Source organism: Aspergillus glaucus (assembly GCF_001890805.1).
Source record: "Aspergillus glaucus CBS 516.65 unplaced genomic scaffold ASPGLscaffold_2, whole genome shotgun sequence".
In the NCBI taxonomy this organism is placed as follows: domain Eukaryota; kingdom Fungi; phylum Ascomycota; class Eurotiomycetes; order Eurotiales; family Aspergillaceae; genus Aspergillus; species Aspergillus glaucus.
The window spans coordinates 1,606,911-1,632,418 of NW_019170454.1; the positions used below are offsets into that span (position 1 = coordinate 1,606,911).

The 25,508-nt window shown below is 49.0% G+C and overlaps 13 protein-coding genes across 13 annotated transcripts; 6 read left to right on the forward strand and 7 right to left on the reverse strand.

The window, feature by feature from the left end:
• Nucleotides 1-280: 280 nt before the first annotated feature.
• Nucleotides 281-2,505, reverse strand: ASPGLDRAFT_63640 (uncharacterized protein; the record flags this gene model as incomplete). The annotated part of the gene is made up of 4 exons (XM_022548690.1): nt 281-934; nt 996-1,482; nt 1,534-1,603; nt 1,656-2,505. The coding sequence occupies 4 exons, from the start codon at nt 2,503-2,505 to the stop codon at nt 281-283; spliced, it is 2,061 nt and encodes a 686-aa protein (XP_022405539.1).
• Nucleotides 2,506-2,609: 104 nt separating this feature from the next.
• Nucleotides 2,610-3,046, reverse strand: ASPGLDRAFT_751170 (uncharacterized protein). The gene has a single exon (XM_022549773.1). It carries the CDS (start codon nt 2,936-2,938, stop codon nt 2,714-2,716), a length of 225 nt encoding a protein of 74 aa, XP_022405540.1. The 5' UTR covers nt 2,939-3,046; the 3' UTR covers nt 2,610-2,713.
• ASPGLDRAFT_751158 (uncharacterized protein) lies at nt 2,673-3,599 on the reverse strand. The gene is made up of 2 exons (XM_022549772.1): nt 3,009-3,599; nt 2,673-2,692 (listed from the first exon to the last, which is right to left on the reverse strand). Exon 1 carries the CDS (start codon nt 3,513-3,515, stop codon nt 3,156-3,158), a length of 360 nt encoding a protein of 119 aa, XP_022405541.1. The 5' UTR covers nt 3,516-3,599; the 3' UTR covers nt 2,673-2,692; nt 3,009-3,155.
• A 430-nt stretch (nt 3,600-4,029) lies between these two features.
• On the forward strand, nt 4,030-5,660 carry nop12 (rRNA-processing protein NOP12; the record flags this gene model as incomplete). Its single annotated transcript, XM_022539819.1, has 2 exons — nt 4,030-4,155; nt 4,218-5,660. 2 exons carry the CDS (start codon nt 4,030-4,032, stop codon nt 5,658-5,660), a joined length of 1,569 nt encoding a protein of 522 aa, XP_022405542.1.
• Nucleotides 5,661-6,241: 581 nt separating this feature from the next.
• On the forward strand, nt 6,242-7,081 carry ASPGLDRAFT_63642 (uncharacterized protein; the record flags this gene model as incomplete). Its single annotated transcript, XM_022548691.1, has 2 exons — nt 6,242-6,520; nt 6,581-7,081. The coding sequence occupies 2 exons, from the start codon at nt 6,242-6,244 to the stop codon at nt 7,079-7,081; spliced, it is 780 nt and encodes a 259-aa protein (XP_022405543.1).
• Nucleotides 7,082-7,980: 899 nt separating this feature from the next.
• On the forward strand, nt 7,981-9,226 carry ASPGLDRAFT_63643 (uncharacterized protein; the record flags this gene model as incomplete). The annotated part of the gene is made up of 2 exons (XM_022548692.1): nt 7,981-8,141; nt 8,194-9,226. The coding sequence occupies 2 exons, from the start codon at nt 7,981-7,983 to the stop codon at nt 9,224-9,226; spliced, it is 1,194 nt and encodes a 397-aa protein (XP_022405544.1).
• Nucleotides 9,227-10,451: 1,225 nt separating this feature from the next.
• Nucleotides 10,452-10,814, reverse strand: ASPGLDRAFT_751752 (uncharacterized protein). Its single transcript, XM_022549776.1, has 2 exons — nt 10,577-10,814; nt 10,452-10,503 (listed from the first exon to the last, which is right to left on the reverse strand). Exons 1-2 carry the CDS (start codon nt 10,726-10,728, stop codon nt 10,494-10,496), a joined length of 162 nt encoding a protein of 53 aa, XP_022405545.1. The 5' UTR covers nt 10,729-10,814; the 3' UTR covers nt 10,452-10,493.
• A 1,151-nt stretch (nt 10,815-11,965) lies between these two features.
• ASPGLDRAFT_42474 (uncharacterized protein) lies at nt 11,966-12,880 on the reverse strand. The gene is made up of 3 exons (XM_022545614.1): nt 12,682-12,880; nt 12,337-12,604; nt 11,966-12,250 (listed from the first exon to the last, which is right to left on the reverse strand). Exons 1-2 carry the CDS (start codon nt 12,802-12,804, stop codon nt 12,449-12,451), a joined length of 279 nt encoding a protein of 92 aa, XP_022405546.1. The 5' UTR covers nt 12,805-12,880; the 3' UTR covers nt 11,966-12,250; nt 12,337-12,448.
• Nucleotides 12,881-16,951: 4,071 nt separating this feature from the next.
• ASPGLDRAFT_22327 (GPI anchored serine-threonine rich family protein) lies at nt 16,952-17,717 on the reverse strand (the record flags this gene model as incomplete). The annotated part of the gene is made up of 2 exons (XM_022543170.1): nt 16,952-17,451; nt 17,507-17,717. The coding sequence occupies 2 exons, from the start codon at nt 17,715-17,717 to the stop codon at nt 16,952-16,954; spliced, it is 711 nt and encodes a 236-aa protein (XP_022405547.1).
• Nucleotides 17,718-18,319: 602 nt separating this feature from the next.
• ASPGLDRAFT_42477 (CCCH zinc finger protein) lies at nt 18,320-20,610 on the reverse strand. Its single transcript, XM_022545615.1, has 2 exons — nt 18,790-20,610; nt 18,320-18,719 (listed from the first exon to the last, which is right to left on the reverse strand). The coding sequence occupies exons 1-2, from the start codon at nt 20,533-20,535 to the stop codon at nt 18,426-18,428; spliced, it is 2,040 nt and encodes a 679-aa protein (XP_022405548.1). The 5' UTR covers nt 20,536-20,610; the 3' UTR covers nt 18,320-18,425.
• A 147-nt stretch (nt 20,611-20,757) lies between these two features.
• ASPGLDRAFT_141749 (DNA-directed RNA polymerase III subunit RPC25) lies at nt 20,758-21,942 on the forward strand. The gene is made up of 7 exons (XM_022541748.1): nt 20,758-20,954; nt 21,010-21,108; nt 21,163-21,259; nt 21,308-21,394; nt 21,453-21,516; nt 21,569-21,746; nt 21,809-21,942. The coding sequence occupies exons 1-7, from the start codon at nt 20,943-20,945 to the stop codon at nt 21,851-21,853; spliced, it is 582 nt and encodes a 193-aa protein (XP_022405549.1). The 5' UTR covers nt 20,758-20,942; the 3' UTR covers nt 21,854-21,942.
• A 213-nt stretch (nt 21,943-22,155) lies between these two features.
• Nucleotides 22,156-23,928, forward strand: ASPGLDRAFT_42481 (cystathionine gamma-lyase CYS3). Its single transcript, XM_022545616.1, has 4 exons — nt 22,156-22,433; nt 22,487-22,572; nt 22,631-23,078; nt 23,131-23,928. Exons 1-4 carry the CDS (start codon nt 22,302-22,304, stop codon nt 23,689-23,691), a joined length of 1,227 nt encoding a protein of 408 aa, XP_022405550.1. The 5' UTR covers nt 22,156-22,301; the 3' UTR covers nt 23,692-23,928.
• ASPGLDRAFT_751978 (protein-histidine N-methyltransferase) lies at nt 23,826-25,456 on the forward strand. Its single transcript, XM_022549779.1, has 3 exons — nt 23,826-24,299; nt 24,355-24,657; nt 24,719-25,456. Exons 1-3 carry the CDS (start codon nt 24,150-24,152, stop codon nt 25,421-25,423), a joined length of 1,158 nt encoding a protein of 385 aa, XP_022405551.1. The 5' UTR covers nt 23,826-24,149; the 3' UTR covers nt 25,424-25,456.
• The last annotated feature ends 52 nt before the right edge of the window (nt 25,457-25,508 follow it).

Genomic DNA, 25,508 nt, shown 5'->3' on the forward strand with positions numbered 1-25,508 from the left:
AAAAAAAAAAAAAAAAAAAAAAAAAAAAAAACGAAAAGTGAGTATCGAAACTTGGAGAGAGGCTCCAATGCATCCCAGTAAACTCGCCCGTATTCACACACTCCAAGAAAAGAAAAGAGAAGAAAAAAGTACAACAATGTGAAAAAGCTGATCCATCCTGGTATTTCCAATTATGCAGGCCATCAAACGCTCTACATGCCTTCCTGTACAAAAAGCCAAGCCCAGTCAATGAGGGAACAAACCCTCGAAAAAGAAGAGATGAAGTGTAACAGATCCAGCTCTATCGTGCTGTCATCTGATTCGAGCCAGACCCACTAGGGATCCCTCTGGGCTGGAGTATAGGTTTTGAATGCATAGGCGGTGACGGCTCTCGTTTTGTAGCCGTAGGATGGAAAAGTCCAAGTCGGCCAGATGGCGGGGAGAAGGCCATATTATTACGGGATGTGGGATCAGACCGAAATTCTTGCGACGGTCTGCTATCAAAGGCATTGTTCCAATGGAGCTGAGGTTTTCGTACATCTAGCGGCGAGGCACTTGGTGACCCGAAACCTGAATGTTGATCCGCATCATAGTCGTGATTCCCAAACGGGTTATAACCGTGCGACTGTGGTTCTTGTTCCGTACCGTACGGCGTGTTGTTTGCGGACGAGTTTTCCGCAATTGTAGAAGCTGACCCGTTGGGAGCATGGATGTCGACCACCCGCTTCTGAGCCGCTGGAGTGGTGAATGGTGGAGCTCGCGGTTGCTCAAAGACCCGATTCTGGGGCCTTTGCTGCATCTGTTGTTGATGAACAGGATGCTGCGGATTGGCCCACGGTGTGTGCTCCAGAAAAGCTTCCTCTGCCGCTGTACGGAATGCATTCGACGACATGGCTGTCACGCGCGGAAAGTTCGTTTGCGATTGTGACACCGCGGCTCGGGTTTCCGTGGCAATCTGGAAGGATTTAGAGTTAGTTTCACAGGGTTAAACTGGAGCTATGTTGGGAGAAACTCACCCCCATCTTTTCCATGTCCTCGTCGATCTCCGAGGGTCGCGCGGCTGCTAACGACGGTGCGGCCGGAAAACCGACATACTTGGCCACTCCAGCCATAACAGACACCTCTTGGTTGTAGGCAGCCTGGTGAGCAATTTGCTGCGAACGGCGCGTGGGGAATGGAATGGAATGGTGAGGGCTAATTTCCTCAGTCTTGAAGCGGTCGTGTTGGATGGAATAGAACTGCTTGCTGATGGAACTTGCATGCCTCTCGCGGGTGTCGCGAACTCGCTGGAAGAAGGTGCTATGAATCTGCGCCCGCTCAGCCAAGCTTTTGTTCATCAACGATGAAATCCGATATCGGTATAATGTTTGCTCGTAATGGATTTTGGCGTCGCGATGGCGCTGAACACATTCGAGCTGGCGCAGGTATTCCGGATGCGTAGGATTCGGCCCGGTGAGCATCTCCAGCTCACGATTGAGCTTAGATATCCGCTCGTCGTAGATTCTGAGACGGTCAGCAAGGGGTATGGACCCAAGGGTAATAGGCCAGGCTTACTTGTCACGTAGTGTCGCAAACTCCTTTTCCAGCGTCGCAAGAGACTCCATTGCCGACATCTTCTTCGAGGCTGTAGAGCATGTTAGCAAGATAGGTGCGAATAGGGAGCTATATCAACTTACACTCTTCTTCCTGCTTGGCAGTGGCTTCAGCATCATCTGGTTCGTCCGCACGTTCGGCAGTGTCATCATCATCCAAGTGGTCATCACCTTCGATACCACCAGCTTCAGTCTCTTCATCAGCATCTCTGGCTTTCCGTCCTTTACGTTTTCCCTTTTTACCCTTTTTAGCTTTTGAGGGTATCGATGGCAGATCGGATTCGGGAACGTCGTCGGCCGGAGTTTGGTCTTCATTGCTTTTGGGTGGCTCTTCGATCGGCACAGGTGACAGAATCAGGTCGTCCGGGGGAGGGTCGCTCAGGTCACTCTTGATGGAACCGCGACGCTTCTTGAGCGGTTCATCTTCGCCAAAGTCCATCCCGATCTCGTCAAGCGAACCTAGCCGCTTGCGCTTTTTGCCGCCTTCTGACAGAGTTGAGTCATCCAAAATGGGCGTTTCGTCAATAGCTGCAGTGATCCCATTCTTCTTGGTGCGCGACTTGCTCGGGGAATCGTCCGCGACAGGCTCATCATCCTCCTCAGCGTCGTCATAAGTTGTGGACTGAGCCAGTTTGCTGGGACTGGGCCCGTGACTGGCACTCAGAACGATGTTATTCCCCTTCTTATAGGGCGAATCTTCGACACGTTCCGTTTCCGCTTCTGAATCGTTCTCGGGTACCGGTTTAAGCTTGGGTGACCCGTAAGGGGACAGCTCATGATCCGAGACATCATCAGGTTCACTCAAACTACTGGAACGACCGTCATCGATAAGCGAATCGTCCAGAAAAGGGTTTTGCGCGCCATTGGCATCATTGGTCCCAGTCCCGGCTGATGGACCAACCGATGCCGGCTCTCTGCTCTCAGCCACCTCCATGGGGGAGGGTCAGACGCGAAAGCGCACGGCCGCGTTGCAAAAACCAAAAGAGACAAAAATCGGATGAACGACGACCTTATACCGTCGTCTGTCTCAAGGGTCTAGAGGTATAAAGGAGGAATAGGAAAGGCCGGCGGTCAAAGCGAGGATAGTGGGCGGAGGGGAAAAGGGCAAAAAGAGACCGAGCCTGGGTCAATCCGAGAAAATGTCAGTGAAACCGTCGCTTCAAGCGCCATGAAGCATGAGATTGTAAATAAAAGCAAAAAGAAAACTGAATTTCAAAAAGGAAAGCAAAGAGTAGCTCAAGGGGAGAGCCCCCAGAAGGCGGTGCGGAGATTTGAAGCCCCAGTGAGAGCATCATCAGCAAGCGCTCCTCGGGCCCTGGCAGACTGCGACGCCAACCAGAGGCACTCCCTCCCTTTGCGGGTAACATGTTGACCCTGGTCGATGAACTAGGGTATCCGACGAATCACCAAAAAGAGTGTAGACCATCAAACACGTACCGTTCAGCAATGCGCCAGCAGAAACTCTCGACCACGGCGGCTCGCGACCGAGCACGATTTCCCACCACCACACGTTATACGGGCGTCCGGGGAGGACGACACGTATTGTATATGAGAGGACGTGTCTGGCTCCAACTTTGGAGAGCCTCACTTGGAGACTGCGCAGACGAGATGTGTGTCGCTGTAGGGGCTCGAGAAGGACGGAGGGAGGACGGTAGTGTGGGCTTCACGAAGACGGCAATACGAAAGTGAAGCGTTGCGGGAGAACAGTCGGCATGAGAAAGGAGGAAAAGAGAACGGGCCAAGAGAAAGAGTAGACCAACTGGACGAGATAGATAGCAAATAATAGCAGCAGCACAGCAGAAATATCAGAGCACAGTCCAAAGGCGCCTGGGAGAGGAGGATTTCAGCGGGCGAAAGCAGAGCGAGCGAAAGAAGCGTCACGGCGGGATTCTGCCGCACGACACTCACCGCCCGGTCATCAGCAGCAGAGGGCATTCTGTACATCGGAACACATCTCACTGGCTGTAAATAAGAGCGAGAGTAAAATAGGATATAGAGGAAAGAACACTATATTTCTATCTTTCCCGCAATCAATTCTTCTGCAAGACGTGCAGTCAATCTACTGTATCGTCTCCAGCGACTGCTCTCAGATAAGGACTTATCAATCCGGCATCCCTTTGGCCGAGCAATTCGAGAGCTCTCTGTACCAGAATAGTAGATGTTCTTTCAAAGAAAGCATCATTGTGTATGTAGACCCTTTTTTTTTTCTCCTATAATGTAGTTCAATGCATATTCATCCAATGTTGTCTGGACAAGCCGGAAATTCAATGTCATCACGTGATTCCGTCACTGTCCGCGCCAAGACCAGCGCATCGCAAAAAAAAAAAAAAAAAAAAAAAGTCAAGAGCTACAAGAGTTCAAAAATCGCGCGGTTTACAGGACCAACTTTTGACAATTGGCCTAGATTGAGACGCGGTTTTACTGCCATTTCTGACCTTTTTACTCATCACCAAACAATATGGGCAAAAAGAGCAAGTCGCAGTCGCAGTCAGCGACTGAACCTACTGCTCCGTCCACATCGCTTCCCTTTTTAGCTGGAAATGCCTCTGTGGATAACACAGTCGCTTCGCTGTTCGAGAAGAGTGTGAGTACAATTGATATAATATCCAAATTAGGAATTGGTTGCTAATATCTCTAAATGACTAGGCCGGTCCAGTTCAAGCTCCATCCGTTTTGACTGCCAGCGCGATCAAGAGCAAAAAGGAAGAACCCGAAGATGAACAGGCCGAAGAACAATACGAGGAAAGCGACGCAGCTCAGGAGGACAGATCAGCAGACGAAGACGAGGAGATGCAGGAGGCACCTTCAGAGGATGAGGTAGAAACTTCCGAAGCACCCAACCGGAAACGCAAGAGGGGAACTGCAACAGACGATCTCGAAGAATCATATATGCGTCGCCTTGCCAAGGAGGAACAAAAAGCAAATGACAAGCGTCGCGAGGAGCAGGCGAAGCGGCAAAAGCAAGATAAGGAGGAATCTGAGGGTGAATCCGAGGGAGAGAAAGACGAGGATGAGTCCGCATCAGACGAAAAGGAAAATCCCTCTGTCGTCCGTCATGAGAGCCAGACCGGCGGCGATGCAGAATCTCAAGAAATCGAAAAGTCCAACCGCACCGTTTTCCTGGGCAATGTGTCATCCAAGGCTATCAAATCGCATTCTGACAAAAAGACTCTTACCAAACACCTCGAGTCCTTCCTATCTAAACTTCCCGAGTCTACAGGTCCTCACAAGGTGGAATCGATCCGTTTCCGGTCTACAGCTTTTGCTAGCGGAGGCAAGGTCCCTAAGCGTGCCGCATTCGCCCGACGCGAGTTGCTGGATGAAACGACACCAAGCACCAACGCCTACGTTGTCTACAGCACAGTCCAGGCTGCGCGCAAAGCTCCAACAACCCTGAACGGAACAGTCGTCCTTGACCGACACCTACGTGTGGACAACGTCGCCCACCCGGCAGCTACCGACCACAAACGCTGTATTTTCGTGGGTAACCTCGATTTCGTCGACAAAGAAACCGTTCCCGAAGACGAGGAGAACAAGAAAAAGAAAAACAGAGCACCAGCCGATGTCGAAGAAGGTCTCTGGCGCACCTTCAACCAACACACTGGCAAATCTAGCGCCAACAAGAACACCCGCGGTAACGTCGAATCCGTCCGAGTCATCCGTGACTCAATCACACGAGTAGGCAAGGGCTTCGCCTACGTGCAATTCTACGACGAAAACTGCGTGGAGGAAGCACTCCTACTCGAAGGCAAGAAATTCCCCCCTCTCTTACCCCGCAAGCTCCGTGTGTCACGCGCCAAGAAGGTCATGAAGAAGCGTGAGCCTCCCAGCAACGAGAAGCTGGCTGGGTCGCGCAAGACGCTGCATGGTCGCGCAGGGAAGTTGCTGGGCAAGGCTGGTGAGGCGCATATTAGAGCAAAGGATAAGGGATCTATTGCGCAGAATTCGCTAGTGTTTGAGGGACACCGGGCTACGGAGGGGGCGCGGATGAAGGTGAAGACGAAGAGTCGGGGGCAGAAGTCGAAGAAGAACAATCGCAGTAGTCAGAGAGCGGCGGCATATAAGGCAGCAGGGGGGAAGAAGAAATAGTGGTGTATGTTTATAACGGAGTTTGGCATCAGTGCAGTAAATATATCGCAAAAGTTCCTATTCTAATCTCCATCTGATAACCTGATAACAGCGATAAGACATCCATGACGTCACTCTATTGTACCTCACAAAAACATCCTCTCCAAGTCGAGACTATGCCAGAGTAAACAGATCTCTCTAATAATAACGTCCTTCAGAGCATCCTTCAGAGCATACTCAACTATCCTACTTTTTCTTTTTCGTTGGGCTCAGTTCAGCTGTTCATGGTTCAACAAATCTACGCACCGCCTTTAGGTGGGGCTACTGACTTGGCTCAGCTAAAATAAATAGCATCTGTACAGCACTCTTTACTTGCATACAAGCAATCACTTAACAAATCAATCATACACATCGATACTACATTGGTTGCCCATTCCTTGCATCGATTGATTATTAACGACATATTCTACGTCAGACACGAATACAAAATGCGGTCTCCAATGCAGCGCGAGACTCTACGTCCACAGCCGGACCAGACTTCAGAACAGTCTTCGGACTCAGACGAGATTTTGGAATCGGAAGAGATTTTGGATTCGGACGGCATGGAATTCCCTGCACCCAATATTGAGACAAGTTCCGAAAGCGAGGTAGAAGATACTGGTGATTCAACGTTTTATCCCAGTATCTCGGACGCTCTCACCGTTAGATATCTGCTGCAATGGAAGGTTGTGGCGGGTGGGATTCCGCCTGAGATTGCGGATATGATTATCGAGGCGGCTGAGTACTGGGCGTCGACGGAAGTGAAGATAGACCATAAGATTGTCGTTAGACAGGATGCGGACCGGGAACTGCTGAGGACGGTGCCGCTGTGTCATGAGAAAGTATGTGTTGCGTCCTTTTTCCTTTCGTCTTGGTGCGTACCAAGCTAACAAGTGCTGTAGACATCAGATGGATCGTTATCCAAGCTCCTTCCGCATCGACTTGCCCACCCCTGTCGAAAGATCGTCTTTAACCTGGACTGTCACGACCAAGGCTGGGGAGGAGAGCCAGGATGCAGAGGTACATACCGGGGGTCGCATACCTGGTTCAATGCCGAAGTCGTTCCATTGGAAAACGAACACGAAGAGGTTAGGAAGGCTGGGACAAAACCAGGCGAACCGAATTTCATGGCCAACGGGAACAAACTACAGTCCAACTTGGCTGCCACAGTGGAAACCAAGCACTATACTACCACCTGGCATCATTTGGACGCCATCGAACCCGGAACTCCCGAGGCAGAAGAGATCGAACAAGCTCAAGGCCGTGGACAGGCGACTCTAGATGGACGACGGGTGCGAGAAATGCGGCCGGGCGATTCGATTTCGGTCTGGGGACGAGCGAGGTTTGGGGGATGGGCGAATCATGTCCAAGGGTTAAGCGTGCGAGTTTTCTGGGCAGTATGAAAATAGCGCTACATAGCTTCCTAATGATATGATATGATAAGATAAGATATGTACTCTATACCGCATTGGGTAAATCCGGGGATAGTTAACTAGTTAACTAGTTAGTTATTCCCAGCCTTGACTGAGAAACATCCCAAGCCAATAACCTCATTCTCAGACTCAATCACGCAATTGCGCCAAGCCCCTTGACCCGCTATACAAATCGGTTTGGCTATAAGAGACGCTTTTCGCTCTCATCGCATGTCCTTGAATTTCTCCAGATATCTTTGAATTCTGACTGTCAGGTCCATTCCGACACTCTCTTGCGGACCTGCCATCATGACAACTCCCCAACTCCCATCATCGCCGGGCGGATGAAGACCCCCCGCGACACTGCGATCCTCCTCAATTATTACCGACGGAAAGCGAAAAGCCAGGGCCTGTGGGGCGTGACGTGTTTCTCTTATCCAATGCCGGGATTCAAGTATCAGGAGAATGAAGAGTCCAGGCGGTACTCGCCGTACTTGTGCCAGAATGATATCAATGAGGACACCGAGTAAACGGCGTTCAGGCGACTATGGGGGGGAAGTCGCCGGTCAGCTGATTACGCACCGCATGAGGCATTCCTTCCTGGACGAGTGAAATGCGCACACCGTCTCCCTTGTTGTGCCGTCGTTGGTCCCTTTTCCCCGAGAATTACGCCGTGTCGCTCTTTCTGTGACTATCTGTGTTTCCGTCTTTATCCCTGACGGTGTCGCTGCGTTGAGATAAAGCCGGGTCGATTCCGCCGTTTACTTCACTGTTGTCACACTTACGACTTTCGCTATTTCTACTGAATTACCACTACTCGTTTTCTGTCTTTTTTCTGGCTCTATTTTTATTTTACTCGATTTATACACACCGGATACTCTACCTACAGAATGACCGCCCAGAAATGCGCTGCAGTCGTCGTAGGTGCCGGTCCAGCTGGTCTGGCTGTTATCGGGAATCTACTTGAACGGCAACTTGCTGGCAAAATCGCCTGGATTGATCCTTCGTTCCAAGGTGGTCGTGTCAACAGGCAATACCGCGAAGTTCCTAGGTGAGCTCTATCGCCAGGACTGGAAATTCGAGCATGCAACTAACAATCCCAGCAACACCAAAGTCTCCCTCTTCCAAGCATACTCGACAGCCGTCCAGCCATTCCGCTCCGTTATCAGCACAACACCCACACCGAATCCATTCGCTACATTGGCCAAACTCGACCAAGATAAGACCTGTCATCTGCATCATGCCGCTGATATGATGCGCGCCCTCACCGAGGGTATCGTCAAGATGGACCAAGTCTACGCATATCGGGGGTCAGTCGTGGCTGCGAACCAGACGAGAAACACTTCGAACTGGACTGTTTATGTCCAGCGTCTAGGTTCTCCCGACGAAATCCAACTCATTACACCCCGCTTAATCCTCTGCACCGGATCACACCCGACATCTGTCCCCGTTCCTGTAGCTGGACTCGACAACCTCCAGAGGCTGGACCTTGATGTTGTCCTTAAACCCAGCGACCTTGTCTCCATTATTCCCCGCAGCCACAGCCAGACCGTTGCCATCGTAGGCGCCTCGCACAGTGCTATTCTAGCTCTCTTCAACCTCTTCGATCTCGCACGTACTACCCACCCCCACCTCCGCGTCAAGTGGTTCACACGTCATCCGCTGCGGTATGCAGAGTTCATGGACGGATGGATCCTGCGCGACAACACTGGCCTGAAGGGTATGGCGGCTGACTTCGCCCGACAACAGCTCGAGGATGCAGCCCTGGCCAAATCTGAGGCGGGCCGGTTCATCTCCAAGGTGGACTGTAGTGGGGGTCCGAAGCGGGAGAAGGAGCAGATGGCGGCACATTTGCCTTTGTGTTCGCATCTCGTCCAGGCGGTTGGGTTTACCCGGGATCCGCTGCCGGAGCTCTCTATCGACGGTTATGCATTGGACAAGCCACAGTTTGATCACGATTCTGGTGGGTTTATGACGGAGAGCGGACGGGCTGTGCGGGGACTGTTCGGTGCTGGCATCGCATTCCCGGAACGGGTGGTCGATCCGCATGGTAATGTCGAGTATGCTGTTGGGCTGTGGAAGTTTATGAGGTTTTTGAAGAAGGTTACTCCCCAGTGGGTAGTAGCTTCATCTTGATTTATTGTTTGGTTATTGCGCTAGATATACCTGTTACGTTTGATTAGTCGTATTCTTATAATGGCATTATGAAGATCCACTTTTATTGGAATGCTAGCCCTATTCGTAGACCCGTACGGGATAGAGTAATGATCCACTAAGCCATCTACATCATGCCTGCTCAATACAAGACATAGCGGAACTCAATTTCAGATAAAGCTAATGGAATACATTGTCTTGAGCCTCTATTAGCACGTTCAGGATATGGCAACCAGAGAAGACGAACATGGTGCCTATGGGCTATGCGCCAGACCCTAATACATCCATCAACCATCGATTTGGGATTCTCGCTTCATCTTGTATTTCCGATAGGTCATATCAGTCAGTATCAGAGCCTACACTACTCAGATCACAAACATTACTGGTGTCCCAGAGTCAACCCCTCGAGACTTCTTACCACTTTGCGTGACCCAGTCAAAAAAAAAGAAAAATGCCATGTTATGAGTAGCACTGGGTTCGTTAACTGGTTTTTTGACTGAGTAAATGATACGGGTGCCTATGCACTTAGCCAAGGAATTAGTGCATAATTGTCAACACGGTATAAAATATGCCTTGCTCTTTGTTTCTTTAACTCTCCATGCCAATGACTTTGGTGAGGATTACAAGGAATCCTGCAGTTTTGGGATGCCCCAGGCTTTTCCGACGAACGAATCGACAGGTTCATTGGCTGTCAAGGTGACTTGTAAGGCTTATTCTCTGCATTTCGATGTGACCATGTGAAGATATTGATCCGACTTAGGATTTCTCGTCCAATCTTGTCCCATTTCCTGTATATCGAACTTTCGGGAAGAATCGAGAAACATCGTGGGGGGATCTCTTGGACAAGATGAATTAAGGAACTATATACTTGTGCCAATATATCATAGTAACAGATGAGTGGATGAGTGGAGGAGAAAGAAGAGAAAAGGGAAGGGAAGAAGAGGTGGTCTATGGCCTTGATTGCATTGGGATGGTCTCTTCGAATACGAAGGCACTAAATTGATTGTCGGTGAACACTCAAGAAGTAGTGCTAGCTTCTCATAGACTACATGTGGACTACAGGCAACTACCATGGATTCACTCTATGAATATACATTACAAGAAATCAAATGGAGGCCTTGAATAGATATCTCGCATGCTTGTCATACATAGCCAGTAGTAAACCATGTACTAAACAGATGTCACAACAGACGCCGGATACGCTCTCCCCAGATGAATCTCCAAACGGATATGACTGGCTACTCAGTCCTCAAGCCTGGCTGATGATAGACAGCGACATGGTTAGCAATCGTATATAACTCTTCAGAGTAAGGGGCCATCTGGGCTTCTTACCGTGGACGAGTAGAGCAAGTTGGACAAGCAGGAGGTGGAGGAGGCATATGAGGCATGGGCGGCAGACGGGGCAGACAGACGACAGCTAGCAGGCACAGGGCCCCGACGTCTGAGAAGGCGAACTGAACAAAGCTCGCAAGTGGTATAGTCATTTTAACGATAGTAGTAGCAGCTTTAGTGGTCCTGGTTGCGCATTCGTTGCAAACTCAAGTTGTTCCTCGATAGAGTGTTGTCAAGAAGAGGAAAAGAGGTATGCGGTCTGTTCCTTCCTAATTCGGCTTGGGACACCTTCGACCACGATGTGGTGATTCTATATGAAGCAGTGTCAACTATCTATAGAGCCCCAAATGATACCTCTTGTAGTGTATATTATGTTCTTGGGAACGACCAATTGTAAACATGCCATGCACCATACTGTAGAGGACTGTCCAGTAAGTGGTGTGGTACGGGACTCTACACAGCTTCACTTCTTTGCCCACTTGCTCTACACGTTCAAACCAGGGTATAGCAAAGCTCAATTGCAGCCTTTAATTTGCTATCTATCCATAAACAAACACAGCGCAACCGACACGCCCAATCCCAGTCCATCGGCTCTCTCCCGCGAGTGTACGATACTTCCACAGATGACCCCGGTCTCCTCAAACAAATCCTAACGACTACACAACGGTATAATTAGCATCAAATACCCAGTCCTGTATACCATGAAGGACTCGGGCTCCTTAATGTTCCTCAGGAAGTTTCAGATTATCGGGGATAGAAGGCATTCAAACGGGCTCAAGCCAGGCGAGGGAATTTATTGCATTCAATCATAAATTAGCAATATATCCATGGTACCAAAGAGCTATACTCAAGTGCATACCGGTATCTGGCCCAAATAATCGCAATTTTGGACACCGTGAAGGTGATAAGGATGAGGATTGCCGCGCCGAAGATCGACACGATTATTTTCACCAAGTCTGCTTCTGACATGGTCACGGTAGTCACTGTGGCTGAAGTAGTAGTTATAGAAGGAGGAGTAGTAGGAGTAGTGTAAATAGAGTTATTGTTGTTGTTGTTGTTGTTGTTGTTGTTGTTGTTGTTGTTGTTGTTGTGAAGATGGTTGTGGTGGTCTCAATGTGGATGTTGTTGAGAGAGTGAAGAAAGAGTCTACAGTGAATACTATGAGCGTCCCGAACTTGGACACTAGTATGCAAGATTATGAAATATTTATATTTAAGCTTCATTCCTTTTCCATACAATGACCTCATACCCATTAAACAGTGTTAAATCTATCTATTAAATTCTGGGTGCATCCACGATCATCCGCAGCTCAATTGTAGATGGCGAGGTGTATGCTGCAGACAATGTTGATGTCTTTGGCGGCACCATGCTTAGAAAGTAAGAGAATATCTCTGAGTGTCATAACATATTCTGCTCGTATATTGTAGCTCGAGCTATCTTATATAGCAGAGTGCAGTCACATAAATATGGGAGTCTTAAATCCCCAAATCCAATGACAGACAGAAATAGTGGAATACATGGACAACTTGCGTCTTCATGCCAGCCATAACAGATGATCAACCCTCCATCCCTACAAAATGCCATATCCCAACGAATGAACAGCAGATCCAATCCCCGCGCCCTTACCGACGAAATACCATGCTCCACCCCGACTGAGTCGCTTCCGACGAGAGACTAATACGGTTAGCATCTGGTCCTGCAAAACATGGCATATCATCCTAGCTTCCCAATACTATCCAGCGCTAGGACATATCACGTACCAGTCAAATAAAGAGACCTGCTTGTCTGAAGAACTCATGCTGTGGGTTGCGAGGAGGGCCGGGAGGGCCGGGAGGGGCAGCGGAGACCGGCACAAGATTTGATTAACTTTCGCTATTGCTCTGGGGAGATACGGTTCATATATGTGGCGGTTGTGGAGAGGGAGGAATCGGGGACCAAGCAGAGTGAGTTGAACTTGAGATCCATATCCGCAGCCAGAACCTTCATGTCATTCAGTTGCGAAGTGTCGAGCAGCGAGATGGCGATATTCTGCGAGATAAGTATAATGGTCAGGCGTGAGAGTTAATGCACGGGTTTGGGCGTCATTGCGACAAGACAAGGAGTACTTCATTCAACGCTTCGGCCCATGTGATGGTAGCGGGCTGCCCAGGGACTAATTCGGCCGGCCATGTCGTCAAAAGTATTGCATATACGGTGGCGGAGAGCAGGAGCAAGAGGCGTGGATGCATTTTTGAGAATGTAGTGGTCAATGGAGGTACAATCTAGACAAATGGACGGCTCAATGGAGTTTGTAAAGCAATATTCTGGACAAGTTGATAACTCGTTGGCGGAATTATTAATGCCTTTCTGCGCGTAGAGCCGAATTGCAAATACTATTATTGAGGTGTATGGTTTAGGATGACAATGCACTAATTCCCTTAGTGCACACGTGTTGGGACAAAAAACATGCTTTAGAGTAAACGGTGTATTTGAGCGCAGAAGCTATATTGGATTCTATTTGAATCCCTAATAAGAGCGATACGGAGTGCAATAATGAGTGCTTGTCACTATCATATTGTCCATTCCGTACTTTAGCAACCATCCACTAAATTCTTCTACCTCATTCCCCAATTGTAATCGAACTTTTTCATAGTATATGGATTGGGTCTGATGATGATTATAATATCGTCAGAATCTGCTTCAGCATCATTCTGGTTCCCCGGGACTCCCCAAGGCCCGGAACACGACACGTACCGATTAGTCCAAAATTCCTACCCCGGGCAAGATCTATTTCTCGGGATGAGACCTCCACCCCATAACCGGATACCTAGGAGTAGTTAGCGACAACATGGACTTGCTCAGGAGCACAGAAAACCGAAACCTTATACGTACTTGTGATGGGCATAGTGTATCATTGAATAACACGTGGTGAACGTTATCATCAACAGACATGTGCCGCCGAAGCTGGAAATTGTTTTCTTCCAGGACATTTCCGTGTCCTTGGGTTGACTATCATGCACAGCTGGAGTAGGGCTCACCTCCGTGACCTTCACGTCGGCACATTTCCCCTTCCCATTCTGATTAGTGACACATAGTACATAGTGAGCGTTGATCTCGAGGCACTCATTGAGAGTGAAGGTGGTCATCCCGGCATTGCCATTAATATTGGCAGCGAAAAAAACGTTTCTCCTGAGGTTGGAAGGGTTTGAGTTTGGCCAAGTACACGGTGACCCACTGTGAAGGGAGATCAGTTATCAGTCACTGTAGTAGAATAGATTGAATAAAGAATAATGCTATATTTCGCTCGAGCGAAAGGCGCAGAACTATGCATCGCTGGAAGAGACAATCATCACCGCGGCTTCGACGTTGAGATCGGCTCACAATAATCGGTTGGATCGTTTCGCATTAGGCCCTTTGAATAATCCCAAGTTTTGGGAAGGAAAAAGGTCAGCAATGGGATTGGATAGAGGGCCTTGTATGATTATGATACAGTGTCCTTGGACTCAATCGCTAATCCAATTCAGGGAATAACCTTACCGGCTACGCTATTGCCATTGGACAAAACGAGCTCGAGTGGGCAAAGACCCATATCTTCGTGTTAGATTCGGTCCCATTTCCTTGGTACCCTGCTGTTGGGGCCATGAGAGTCTCTTTTCCCTTCGCCATTCTCTAATTGCCGTCATCGCACGATGGGACGATATCAGACATGGCAAGAGTCCATGTCCCATTGATTTTACACAGGAGGAACTACAACAACACGGAACTGAGATGGAACTTATTGAAGGAGTCTCGTCGATTGTGCAACAGCTGCAGGATGAAGGACTTATCCCGCTAGGGGGTATGGTACGGCCGGAATACTACGAGCATGCCAGGAATGTGAACGGCCACTTCAAAAAAGAATTTATTGAAGACGAGCGTCAGAGGGAGCTACACGCAAAAGTGTGGTCGTACCAATGAGTGATCAAATACGGTTACGGTTTTTCAGTGAGATACTGGTCCTACCTAGAAATAAATTGTGATATACAGACCGTTGAAAAGTATAGCCGATGACATTATTCAATATCATAATACAGGCAGCATGCTGTATACCCTCGAATGTTATCAGAGTGAGCCCACTACCTAGGCAGCAACCCGAAGGAAAAGGCACATAATACCAACAGATAATTCTCTCATTGTTGTCCAGAGAGAGATCTATCTTAACGAGGGGGGGGGGCACAGGCTTTGCAGAAGTATCTAGCACTCTCTGCAGATAATGAAAGGCAGCCTACTATCTCGCAGCTCCAGAGCTACGAAAGGGAGCTTGAATTGTTGGATGCTGACTACATGGATTGCTGCCAAACGGATACAAAACTTGAAGTTAACTTGCCAAATGGAGTGTTCGGCAGGGCCTTCAGAGAAACCAAGAAAAACCCGAACTGGTACCTTTGCGAATGGCTGCGCCAGGACTGTGCTGGACGTAGCGGCTGCTGTGAGTGAAAGTGCGGGTGCTGCGAGAAAGCCCGGAACACGAATCGTGCAAAATGGACTCACGGGCATTGTACCAGTGCTTGTGGTTGCTGTTTTCGCACCCTGGGCCGGGAGGGCGCAGTTGTAAAACAGGGCGATTATATGAGGTCCCCGCTTCATGTCGGAGTAGCCCTGTCTGAGTACGTTGATCAGGTCAATCGGGCGTATATTTTGGGGGGGGGGGGGGTCAGTTTTGTGGATGAATTTGGTCTGGATGGATATTGCCATAGTTCTGAAGGACACTACTATGAGTACAAACCCTTAGAGAGCCTTTTGGGCCATAGTGATAATCCTCCGCAATGATACTATGCTAGTTCATCTACACAGTCCACTGTAAAAATTAATTGGGGCCCTGAATAGAGCGTTCTGAATGATGAGTGCAGATCTGGGGGTTCAACATATGTGAATGTCACCCCTTTGGGTAACCTCCTCTTCCTCTCTCGTCTGATTCTTTTCTTCATTATCCATGATCATCCAGACTACACTAACTCTTTGCTTTTTCGTCTTTTCTTCCTTTCCTTCTGTCTTTGGTCACAGTGTCATGGAGTCAAGCAAGGCTTGTTGTAGCAGGTGTACTCTCCCTTGAAGATCCGACGACGGAGGGCCCCTGTGCCTGGGCCTAGGCAAAATAGCCAGCGAATAGGCGAGCACGGCGCCGGCACGATTCTGGTCGCATTCTGGTCGCAACGGCGCACAAAGGCTGTTGCTTACTTTACTATGGACGATCTTAAGGTGGTGAGGTGCTGGATAATAATCCACGGTATGCTGGAATTAGACAAGACATACCTTTCCAGGCAGCTATTACATCCAAAAACACGCAGATTGTTACCCTGGAGGCGTGTTCTGGATTGATCGCCAGTTCAATCAAGACACTGGCAATATGGTTCGCCGGGTCCCTCAAGATACACAGCACAAATACAAAACACGAGAGCTTATCCTAAAGCTCGCAACTGTCTTCACACACGAGTTACAGCTGTGTTAAATAAATGTTCATCCAGTCTTTTCCTGACTGCTGGGGACTTCACGCCACCGTCAATGTGTAGACACTTCATCCTATATAGCATCAAAATGGGCATCTTATTCGAATGGACTACGCCCCAGCCCTTAACAAATGCAATTCTCTTGGTCATCTTTTCCATCCGGTCCCTATCATCTTGTACCAGTGTAGGACTTCTGGGTATTCATTAGTAACAAGGGTCCGTGGCCTCATTCCCCACACGCTATATTTTAGGTTGATGAAGCCGGATTGATATCAGAATTCTCGAGGATATTGCCGGATGAGAATGATTTCTTTCTGTAACTAGTCTGCCTTGAATATCCCTCATCCCCTATCCATTTATCTCTTACATTCTCATAACCAAGTCATAACGTTTAATCAAGCTGATAATCTCTGATAATGTTTACCCCGATCTGCAGATAATGAGTCGCCGATGTTGATTGGCTCACCGCTACACTTTGGTTATTGTTGTCGATCATCATCAGACTCGACAGAGCTTTTTGGTTATCAGGGGCAAAAAAGTTTTCTACGGGAACGGTCTCCGAAAATGTTGTATCCGTGCAATCTATGCCAGTACTGGCATCCCATTAATCCTCATTCGCATAACTAGCTAACGTACAAAAGGTATCACTGAAGCAATCTGTTCCATCCCAGACATTATTAATAAAGAGCAGAATCAACAAAAATGCAATGGTATCGCTTTTTCTCAGTAGCCATAAAGACTAAAGAAGCAAACATTGATCAATCCCAGAAAAGAAGTATAAACGAGTGAACGAATGGAACGATCATCAAGAAAGAAAAAAAAAGTTATGTACCAAGAAAAGAATCATAGAAGGAAAACCCCCATTTTATATACCCAACACGGCATCGAAACATACCAACAAGCATGTGGCTTAAATGAGCGCAATGGCACCCAAGACGATGGCCATCATACCGCCAGAAACCCGGTTGATCATACCGACGCTGGTGTCAGAGGCCGTAGCGGCGGCAGCGCTGGCAGAGCCGGAGCTGGAAGCAGACGCGGAGCTCGAGGCAGAGGGGGTGCTGGAAGAGGATTCAGCGGAGGTAGAAGAGGTGTTCGACGCGGTGGAAGAGGCACCGGTGGTGGTGGAAGCAGTAGTCGAAGGCGAGCTAGTGGTGTTGGTCATGGTGGTCATGGTCGAAGCGGAGGCAGTGGTAGAGCTTGCCGACGAGGTCGAGACGTTGGAGGCCGTGGAAGAAGCGCTGCTGGAGGAGCTCGCAGAGGCGGAAGCGGTAGCACCAGACACGCTGAAGCTAGGCAGGTAGTTGGATTCACCAGAGTCAGAGTCGTCGACGATCTCAATGGTGTAGCCCGAGTTCTCAATGTCATCGGACGGAGTCCAGGTGTAGCTTCCCGAGTTGTCGATGTGCGCTAGATTCAGTCAGCAACTGCCAACTTCTTAGAGAGATTGATGGGGGATACTCACAAGCAATGGTGCTGCCGGACTCCGGGGTTGACACCTCACCCGACTGGAGCTTCAACGAGACCGTGCCATCGGTGCTAGGGTTCCACTTGAGAGTAGTGGGCTCACCGACCTCGAAGTGGTAACCACCCTTGGGAATGTTGAAAGCGTTCGGGTTGTCAGCAGCCGCAAGAGTGGCAAGGGCGCTGATGGCCAAGTAGAAGTTGGAACGCATATTGATCGAGAGTAGCTATATTGCTAGAGGAAATAACGGTAATCGAGAGGATGATATATAAGAGGCAGTAGTATACGAGGATAGTATACAAGCAACGAGGATGCGGTATAGAAGGATGATGGAGAGGAGAGAACAGAAAGAGAAGAAGAGGAAGACCGCCGGGGAAAGAGAGCTATATAAAAAAGAAAGGAGCATTTTCTCGTTGTACATAATTTGGAAGGTCCGCACTGCCGGTCGTAATATTCATTTCGGGAAACTACACGGCGTGGGCACCTCCATTGATTGGACGATACCATTCCATACCAGTAAAGCTAGTCTCGGATAAGAATAGTGGGTCCAAACAAACGAACCCTTTCAGTGCTTCTTCAACGGGTGCACCAATGAGAATGCTCAGTAGCTAAGATGACACCCCACCCTTGTCCTGTTAAGATTAAGCCATGTGGACCCCGCATAAGGCAATGTGCCTGTCAGGGGGCTGATCCCGGTATCGGCGTTACTAGCGGTTTTTAGCATATGAATTAATTTCCTTGGAGACTCGGACCAAGCCTGGGATACGGTAATTACAGTAACACGCAGAATCAAAGAAATCAGACAAAGAAACGGCCTGAGGAGAATTTTCGGTCTATCAATAAGGTTTTTTTCTAAACAGAAGGTATCTAAATAGTGTACAAAGTAAGTTAGCGATTAAAGTACAATTGCCAAAAATAATCACGAAGTTGCCGCAGCGGAGGCGACATCTCCGTGGGCCGTCGGCGATGGACCGGCTATGATTTTTCCCTGGCTTTCTGGGGCTTGACTGTCGGGCTCAATGACAGCAGTGGCGGCTGCAGCAGCAGCGTTATCTTTGTCTGATACATTATTTGTGGCATTTCCGTTGACAGGAACCGGAGGTTCTCCATGATTCTTCGGAACGGCCGGTTCATCCAGTAATCCGTTCTCCCCTAGAGCCATGATCGCTTCCATGATCCGATGATTGTCGTCCTCTTCTTGACGATCAAGTAGCTAATTGTGACCAATTTATCAGTCATAAGTCTCGTATTATGATACGATGCAGGGTGTCAATAGCACTTACCTTATGCAACAGTCCTTTCCGGCCCTTCTCCTTTGGCTGCGGCGCTGCTGGCTTTGTTTTGGCTTTCCGCTCCGGCAATTCATGCGAAAAGTTACAACTGTCCCCTCGTAGACACCGTCCGTTACGAGCAAAGTGGCGGCATACTCGTTTCTTGACATTCGTACGGGGTGGTGGTGGTACTTTTTCCGGGCCTTCGCGACGAGAAGTCGTTTCCTCCGGCGCCGAGTCGTCACCATCAGCATCCTCATCATCGCTTTCTTCCGAGTCCGGCGAGTCAGATCCGCTTGAAGATGTCCAATCGCTATCATCTGGCGTATCAGAAGATGGGCTGGTTTCGGCCGCTTCCATTTTAGCAACTGGTTTGCCTGGTTCGCCCGAGACATGTCCCGCCGGGGTGGCTGACGGTTGGGCTTCTTGAGACACATCTCCATCTTTGCTGAGACCTGTCGATTCCTTTCGCTGTTCTTCCACCTTGAGTCGAGCCCGCTCTGCGTCTGCTTCGGCTTTGACAACCCGTTTCTGCTCCCGCTCGAGTTTCCGACGTAGCTTATCAGCCTTCTCCTTTGCCTTGGCCACTGCATCGACTGGATCTCCTGACGTGCGTTGCTGCTGTCGCTCTCGGGTGTCTTTCTGCGGCCGCTTAATCTCTTGTTGTCGTGCTTCTCTCTTCTGTTTCATAGCTTCGTCCCGGGCTTTCTTTGCCTCCTCCATTGCCTTCTTCCTTTCTTCGGCCCTGGCTTGGGTTGGGAATCGCTTCTTCCGCTCTTCAATCCAAGCCGCGATATCCTCTGGCGTCTTGAGTGTTGCGGTGCGGCCTCTGTAGGTAAAACGAAGCGTTGCATTAATAGCTCCGCCGCCCCCAGATGCCAGCTTTGACTCTTCGTCTACATCGTCATCCTCCTCGCTAGATTCGTGGTCTTCCGTCTTTGGGGTCAGACCAAGCTGATTGTGCTTTCTCTTTTTCTTGGGTTTCCGTGTAACATCCGAAGGCGGCGGTGGCTTAGACGGTAGAGGGTTTCCAAAGCTCGGAACGGGAGGCGGTGCGGGAACTCGAGGTGCGGTTGACTGTGGTTTTCCAAATGCCAAAGAGTGGTCGCGCTTGTTATGGTGCTTCATTGGTTTGTCCCCGTTGGACATGTTGTTGCCGTAAGCATTATTGTTGAACGGAGGCGGACCCCAGGCATTTCCTTGCTGGGCTCCAGGGAATGTCCCCGTAGGCGCAGTTTGTCCATAACCCCAAGGCATAGGCGGGGATGCATGCTGATACGGCGTTGCCGCATATGCCTGTGCCATCTGCCCCATAGCTTGATTGTACGCATCGTAGCTCGTCGCTTGGTGTTGGTATGGAGAGGCGGTCGGTTGGGAAAAGGTCTGCGGGGACGTAAATGCGGTCGACGTCGGAGGATAATTGGAGCCATATTGGGGTGCCGCAATAGCTGGTGTGGGCGTCGTAGACAGCGGTTGAGTCGGGAAACCGGCGTAGTTCATCGGTGCATATCCAACAGATGGAGGAGCAGCGTTCCCGGAGTACGTTGGAGAAGGTGCTGCATAGTGACCTCCTCTGCCTCCTCTATTCCCATGACCTCTTCCACGGCCTCTGGGATTCCCACCAGTACCACGCCCACCCCGTTGGCCACGATAGTTCTGTCCGTACTGCGCCGCATGGTTATGCTGCTGCGGTGGCTGCTGCTGCTGCCGGGGTGGAGGCGGAGGAGGGGGAGGAAAAGAAAAGCCCTGGGAGCTCATGATGGGGCTGATTTGTATAGTCCTTTCAAAAATGACAGGACGAACGCCATCCTTCAAGCCATTCTGACGGGTTTCTTGAAATTCGATCTCAACTTCTTTGCGGCCAGCGAGCGTTGTTCCGTTCCGAGCGCAGAACGGTTAAGGTCATGTGACTTGCTGACTCGATCGGGCAAAAAATCGAACGGATTTACAGGCTGCGATTGGCCGAGAATTGAAGAGAAAGAGATATTTGAGATACTTGCATTGTTTAAAAGCGATACAGCATGGATATCTAATATTTGACTTTGTTGTTCTTGTGGATAATCCGAACATGAAATGCAACCCTCGTTCTATCGTGTCTGCCGTGTGAGATCAACTAAGATATCTTCATCGCCTTGGTGCTGGTCATAGCACCCCTATAGTTCATCATGTTCATCCTGGTGAGTTGCATATGCATTCTCTGGTCTTGTGTGGAAAGAGTCTAATCGCTTGTAGACTACCATCTCGGATCTGATCCAGATCTCGCCAGAAGACTTTTCCAAGTATAGTGCGGTTGCTATTGAAGACAATATCAACGAGAAATATGCCAACAAGGTGCGTCTACGATCCTAGTGTCACGCAAGTCTGTTTGGGCTAATAAGTGCCAAGGTGATTCAAAAAATTGGCCTGTGTATCGGCTTCTACGACTTATTAGAGTCTTCGGACGGTCTTATTGGTCACGGGACGGGTCTGGTCAACGTTAATGGTATGCATCGCGCTGTTCGAGGGATATCCAGGTCTAACCCATAGGCAGTCAAGTTTCGTTTGATTGTGTTTCGGCCGTTCAAGGGAGAGATCATACTCGGAAAGATCTCCGGTGCCACAGAGCATGGGATCAAGAGTAGGTTCCCGTTGTGTCAATGGATCTAGAGACTTGGATACTAATGGGCGTACTGCAGTTGGTGTCGAATTTTTCAATGACATCTTCGTCCCCCCAGACCTTTTGTTAGACGGCGCCAGATTGTAAGTCGCCTGTCTTGATTCTCCTACAAAAATACAACTGACACATCAATAGCGACTACGCAGATCAAGTCTGGATCTGGGACAGTGAAGACGGTTCGTCGTTCTATTTCGATGTAGGAGAAGTTGTCCGGTTGCGTGTGGAAATGGAAGAATGGCACGACCAGATTCCCAATGCGCCAGACCTCGGGGATGCTGCGGCAACTGAGAGGAAGCCTCCGTTTTCGATTATTGTGAGTATTCTGATTCCCTTATCTTTTTTTAGTAGCATATCCATGCTAAATGCAGTTTTCAGGGCTCGATGCAGATGGCTGGTCTGGGTCCGATTTCCTGGTGGTAGTTGGCGTTTCTTTATATTTAAATCGCATTAACGAGTAGGATGACATTAATGAACACTTAGTTCTCCAAATGTCCCAATAGACAATCTCTATACATAGTAGCAAATTTTCACTCCGTAGCAGTCGGTGTCTTTGTCCGGCATACGGAGTACGGAGTAAAGCAAGGGACTCGGTTATTACCGGTATGCTCATAGTTTTCTGGAATTATGTGAGTGGAATTGAAAGAAATATTCACATATATTAGAAGTTCTATTCATTTTCTATTTCTCTTCCTTCCACGTTGTCTTACTTCTCGAGCACTGGCACTACCAAGACTGTCAGACCGTTGAGCGGGGTGATATCATATCAACAACACCATAGCTGTTTGCAGCTGTTTATATTCCTCACCAACCCTGAACCATTTTTATTTCTCTTTTCTATTTACTCATTTCGCAAGGCCTTCAAAACAAAATGACTGCCCGCTCTTCACCAGCCATCAAGGACAACGGCCATATCTCAGCATCAGATAAGGCCCGTTTTGGGACCTTGGCTGTCCACGCTGGATCTCCTCACGATCCTACAACAGGCGCAGTGATTGCTCCTGTGAGTTGTCCCTTGATCGCATATTTTGATATTTGCGACTGACTGGGTTTTAGATTTCTCTGTCAACCACTTTTGCCCAAACAGACGTTGCAAACCCTGTTGGCCGTTACGAATATACTCGCAGCTCGAATCCTAACAGGTGAGCTAGATGAGGGGATTGATTCTGTGAAGATCAGTGCGCTTACAATTATTATCAGAGATAACTTCGAAGAGGCTGTCGCAGCACTCGAACACGGCAAATATGCGCTAGCTTTTGCCTCTGGTTCTGCTACTACCGCTACGGTTCTCCAGTCGTTGGCAGCAGGATCGCACGTCATTTCTGTCTCTGATGTCTACGGAGGCACGCATAGATACTTCACCAAGGTCGCCTCAGCTCATGGTGTGGATGTCACTTTCAGTCATAGCATCGAGCTGGAGGTGGAGAAGTTGATCCGACCTAATGATACCAAGTTGATCTGGATCGAGACTCCATCGAATCCGACGTTGGGTTTGGTTGACATTGAGAAAATTGCAGAGGTCGCCCATGCACGTGGAATCAGAGTGGTCGTGGACAACACATTTATGAGTCCTTATGTGCAGAACCCGTTGGATCACGGCGCTGATATTGTGGTTCACTCCGTCACGAAGTATATCAACGGCCATTCTGTATGCTTTACCCGCATCGTTTGTGCAAGGAATCTTTGCTGATTTATACTAGGATGTATTGATGGGTGTCGCAGCCTTCAATTCCGAGGAACTTAAAGAACGTCTTACATTCCTCCAGAACGCTATCGGGGCCGTCCCCTCTCCCTTTGACTGCTGGCTCGCTCACCGCGGCTTGAAGACCCTTCACTTGCGCGCCCGCGAGGCCACGACAAACGCAACAGCCGTCGCCAAAGCCCTCGAATCCTCACCTCACGTCATATCCGTCAACTACCCCGGGCTAGAATCCCACCCCCAGCGCGCAGTCGCTATTAAGCAACACCGCAACGGCATGGGTGGTGGTATGCTGAGCTTCCGCGTCAAGGGTGGTAAAGAGGCCGCCCATCGATTCTGCCAGTTCACCAGGGTCTATACCTTGGCTGAGAGTCTTGGAGGTGTGGAGAGTCTTTGCGAAGTTCCTGCGAGTATGACACATGCTGGTATCCCCAAGGAAGAGCGCGAGGCCGCCGGTGTTTATGACGATCTCATCCGTATAAGTTCCGGTATTGAGGATGTCGAAGATCTCCGGGCTGATGTGCTTCAGGCTGTTGAGAAGGCTGTCGCTACCGGCTCATAGATTAAACCCGGAGGAAAGATTCTCTCTGGATGAAGCATACGATATCAGATTTATAGACTTGAAGAAAGAGAGCAAACTCGCATCAACTTGTTAGAGAAAGGGCACGCCATAATGCATCACGTCCATATTCAATAGAGCATCATCGTAATATCTTTTAATCTTTTTTGGATTTTATATTTTATGCAGTTATGCAGGAATTGTGCTTAGTAATCCACATAATGCACAGCAAATTTTTTTGAGGGAAGAGAGATCGAGCACAAAACAGAATCCTATTGTCAAATTTGATTGGCCCAATTTGTTGGAATATCAATTCCTCGTGGTTGCATCAATTGAAACGAAAGCCACATTAGCTACGATAACAACTCGTGGGCAGAGGAGATTTCTGATATTGCCCCGCCGAAGATAAATTTATACCCGCGGGATTCGTTATAGAGCATCAAGTAGCACAGTCTACAAAAATGGCATTCAGCTTCGGGTTCTCTGGCGACGATATCGATATCGATGACTCGGAGATTGAGCAGCCTGTCCAAGGGCATTCGATTTCTGCACCGGCTGAGAATGACCTTCCCACGCCAGTAGAGGCGAAGAGACATGAAATGGGAGAATGGGTGAGTTTGATTTTCCAATCTTTGAATGAATACAGTCTTCTAACAATGATCATAGATCCCAACTCTCCCATCTCAAATATCATACAACAAGCTTCAGCTCGGTGTAGCCAAAGCTGACAATGAGCAAAATGATTTGACCATTGCCCGTCGTGAAGTCTTTGACATCCGTACCCAGCTCATGGCAGAAGACAGCGAACAGGATAATGAGGAGCTGATCTCCGGGCTTGAGCATGGTGATCTTAAGCCGAACTTCTATGAAGGAGGTTTCAAGACATGGGAGTGTTCGATGGATTTGGCAAAGCGGGTCGTGGGTGACTATGCTGTTGGTGATGTCGATGGCGATTGTCATGTTATCGAGGTTGGTGCTTCTTGTTTCATATCTGGGGCTGTTTGGGGTTCTAAGTCACTGACATGAATAGCTCGGTGCCGGAACGGCAGTACCATGTCTGGCGCTGTTTGCGCAGCTTCTCTCCCAGCCAGAGGAGTCGACACAACAGCGAAGGACTCACTTCACATTTGCGGATTATAACGCTGTTGTCCTCCGTCTGGTCACACTACCCAATCTTCTCCTTACTTGGAGCCAGCACCGTGAGAAGCAGTCAGCGCCGGCAGACGCCCTATCATCAGAACAGCAAGAGCAAGAGCAAGAACAAGAAGAGGAAGAGGAAGAGGAAGAGGAAGAAGAAGAGGAGTTGGATGTCACTCCGGAACTAATGGAAGAATTCCAACAGGACTTGGCTAAACGCGGAATCACCATCGACTTCATCTCCGGTGCTTGGTCGCCTGCTTTTGTTGACTTGGCTTTCTCTCATTCACCTAGTGTGAACTATAGGACACTGGTCCTTGCTAGTGAGACGATTTACTCGCCATTGTCGCTGGGTGCGTTCACTGAGACCTTGCTCGCACTGTTACGGAGGTCTGGAACGTCTGAGAGTAAGAGCAAGGCTCTCATTGCGGCTAAGAAGGTTTATTTCGGAGTTGGGGGTGGGGTGGATGAGTTCCTTGCGGTTCTGAGGAATACTAGCGGAGATGAAATGGATGTGAAGGAATTGGTGGATGTCAAGTCGGAAGGCGTGGGCAGGGTAGTGCTTGAGGTTACAAAGGCTGGGGGTATAAAGACATAGACAGGGTATGTTTAGTGTCCGTTTCGTCTCGCTTCTACTCGCCAATAGCGAATCCCTTTTGGCCCTTCATCCTTGCATATAAAAC

What these genes read in the sequence shown, in the direction of transcription:
- ASPGLDRAFT_751170 (XM_022549773.1), bottom strand. Translation starts at nt 2,938, where the DNA reads ATGTTACCCGCAAAGGGAGGGAGTGCCTCTGGTTGGCGTCGCAGTCTG.
- ASPGLDRAFT_751158 (XM_022549772.1), bottom strand. Translation starts at nt 3,515, where the DNA reads ATGTACAGAATGCCCTCTGCTGCTGATGACCGGGCGGTGAGTGTCGTG.
- ASPGLDRAFT_751752 (XM_022549776.1), bottom strand. Translation starts at nt 10,728, where the DNA reads ATGACTATACCACTTGCGAGCTTTGTTCAGTTCGCCTTCTCAGACGTC.
- ASPGLDRAFT_42474 (XM_022545614.1), bottom strand. Translation starts at nt 12,804, where the DNA reads ATGCATCCACGCCTCTTGCTCCTGCTCTCCGCCACCGTATATGCAATA. An exon ending in GGGCCGAAGCGTTGAATGAA is followed by an intron (nt 12,605 to 12,681) that starts GTACTCCTTGTC and finishes CTTATCTCGCAG; the next exon opens with AATATCGCCATCTCGCTGCT.
- ASPGLDRAFT_42477 (XM_022545615.1), bottom strand. Translation starts at nt 20,535, where the DNA reads ATGAGCTCCCAGGGCTTTTCTTTTCCTCCCCCTCCTCCGCCTCCACCC. An exon ending in GGAAAGGACTGTTGCATAAG is followed by an intron (nt 18,720 to 18,789) that starts GTAAGTGCTATT and finishes GGTCACAATTAG; the next exon opens with CTACTTGATCGTCAAGAAGA.
- ASPGLDRAFT_141749 (XM_022541748.1), top strand. An exon ending in TTGTTAGACGGCGCCAGATT is followed by an intron (nt 21,517 to 21,568) that starts GTAAGTCGCCTG and finishes ACACATCAATAG; the next exon opens with CGACTACGCAGATCAAGTCT. An exon ending in AGCCTCCGTTTTCGATTATT is followed by an intron (nt 21,747 to 21,808) that starts GTGAGTATTCTG and finishes TGCAGTTTTCAG; the next exon opens with GGCTCGATGCAGATGGCTGG.
- ASPGLDRAFT_42481 (XM_022545616.1), top strand. Translation starts at nt 22,302, where the DNA reads ATGACTGCCCGCTCTTCACCAGCCATCAAGGACAACGGCCATATCTCA. An exon ending in CAGGCGCAGTGATTGCTCCT is followed by an intron (nt 22,434 to 22,486) that starts GTGAGTTGTCCC and finishes ACTGGGTTTTAG; the next exon opens with ATTTCTCTGTCAACCACTTT. An exon ending in AGTATATCAACGGCCATTCT is followed by an intron (nt 23,079 to 23,130) that starts GTATGCTTTACC and finishes GATTTATACTAG; the next exon opens with GATGTATTGATGGGTGTCGC.
- ASPGLDRAFT_751978 (XM_022549779.1), top strand. Translation starts at nt 24,150, where the DNA reads ATGGCATTCAGCTTCGGGTTCTCTGGCGACGATATCGATATCGATGAC. An exon ending in GACATGAAATGGGAGAATGG is followed by an intron (nt 24,300 to 24,354) that starts GTGAGTTTGATT and finishes CAATGATCATAG; the next exon opens with ATCCCAACTCTCCCATCTCA. An exon ending in GCGATTGTCATGTTATCGAG is followed by an intron (nt 24,658 to 24,718) that starts GTTGGTGCTTCT and finishes TGACATGAATAG; the next exon opens with CTCGGTGCCGGAACGGCAGT.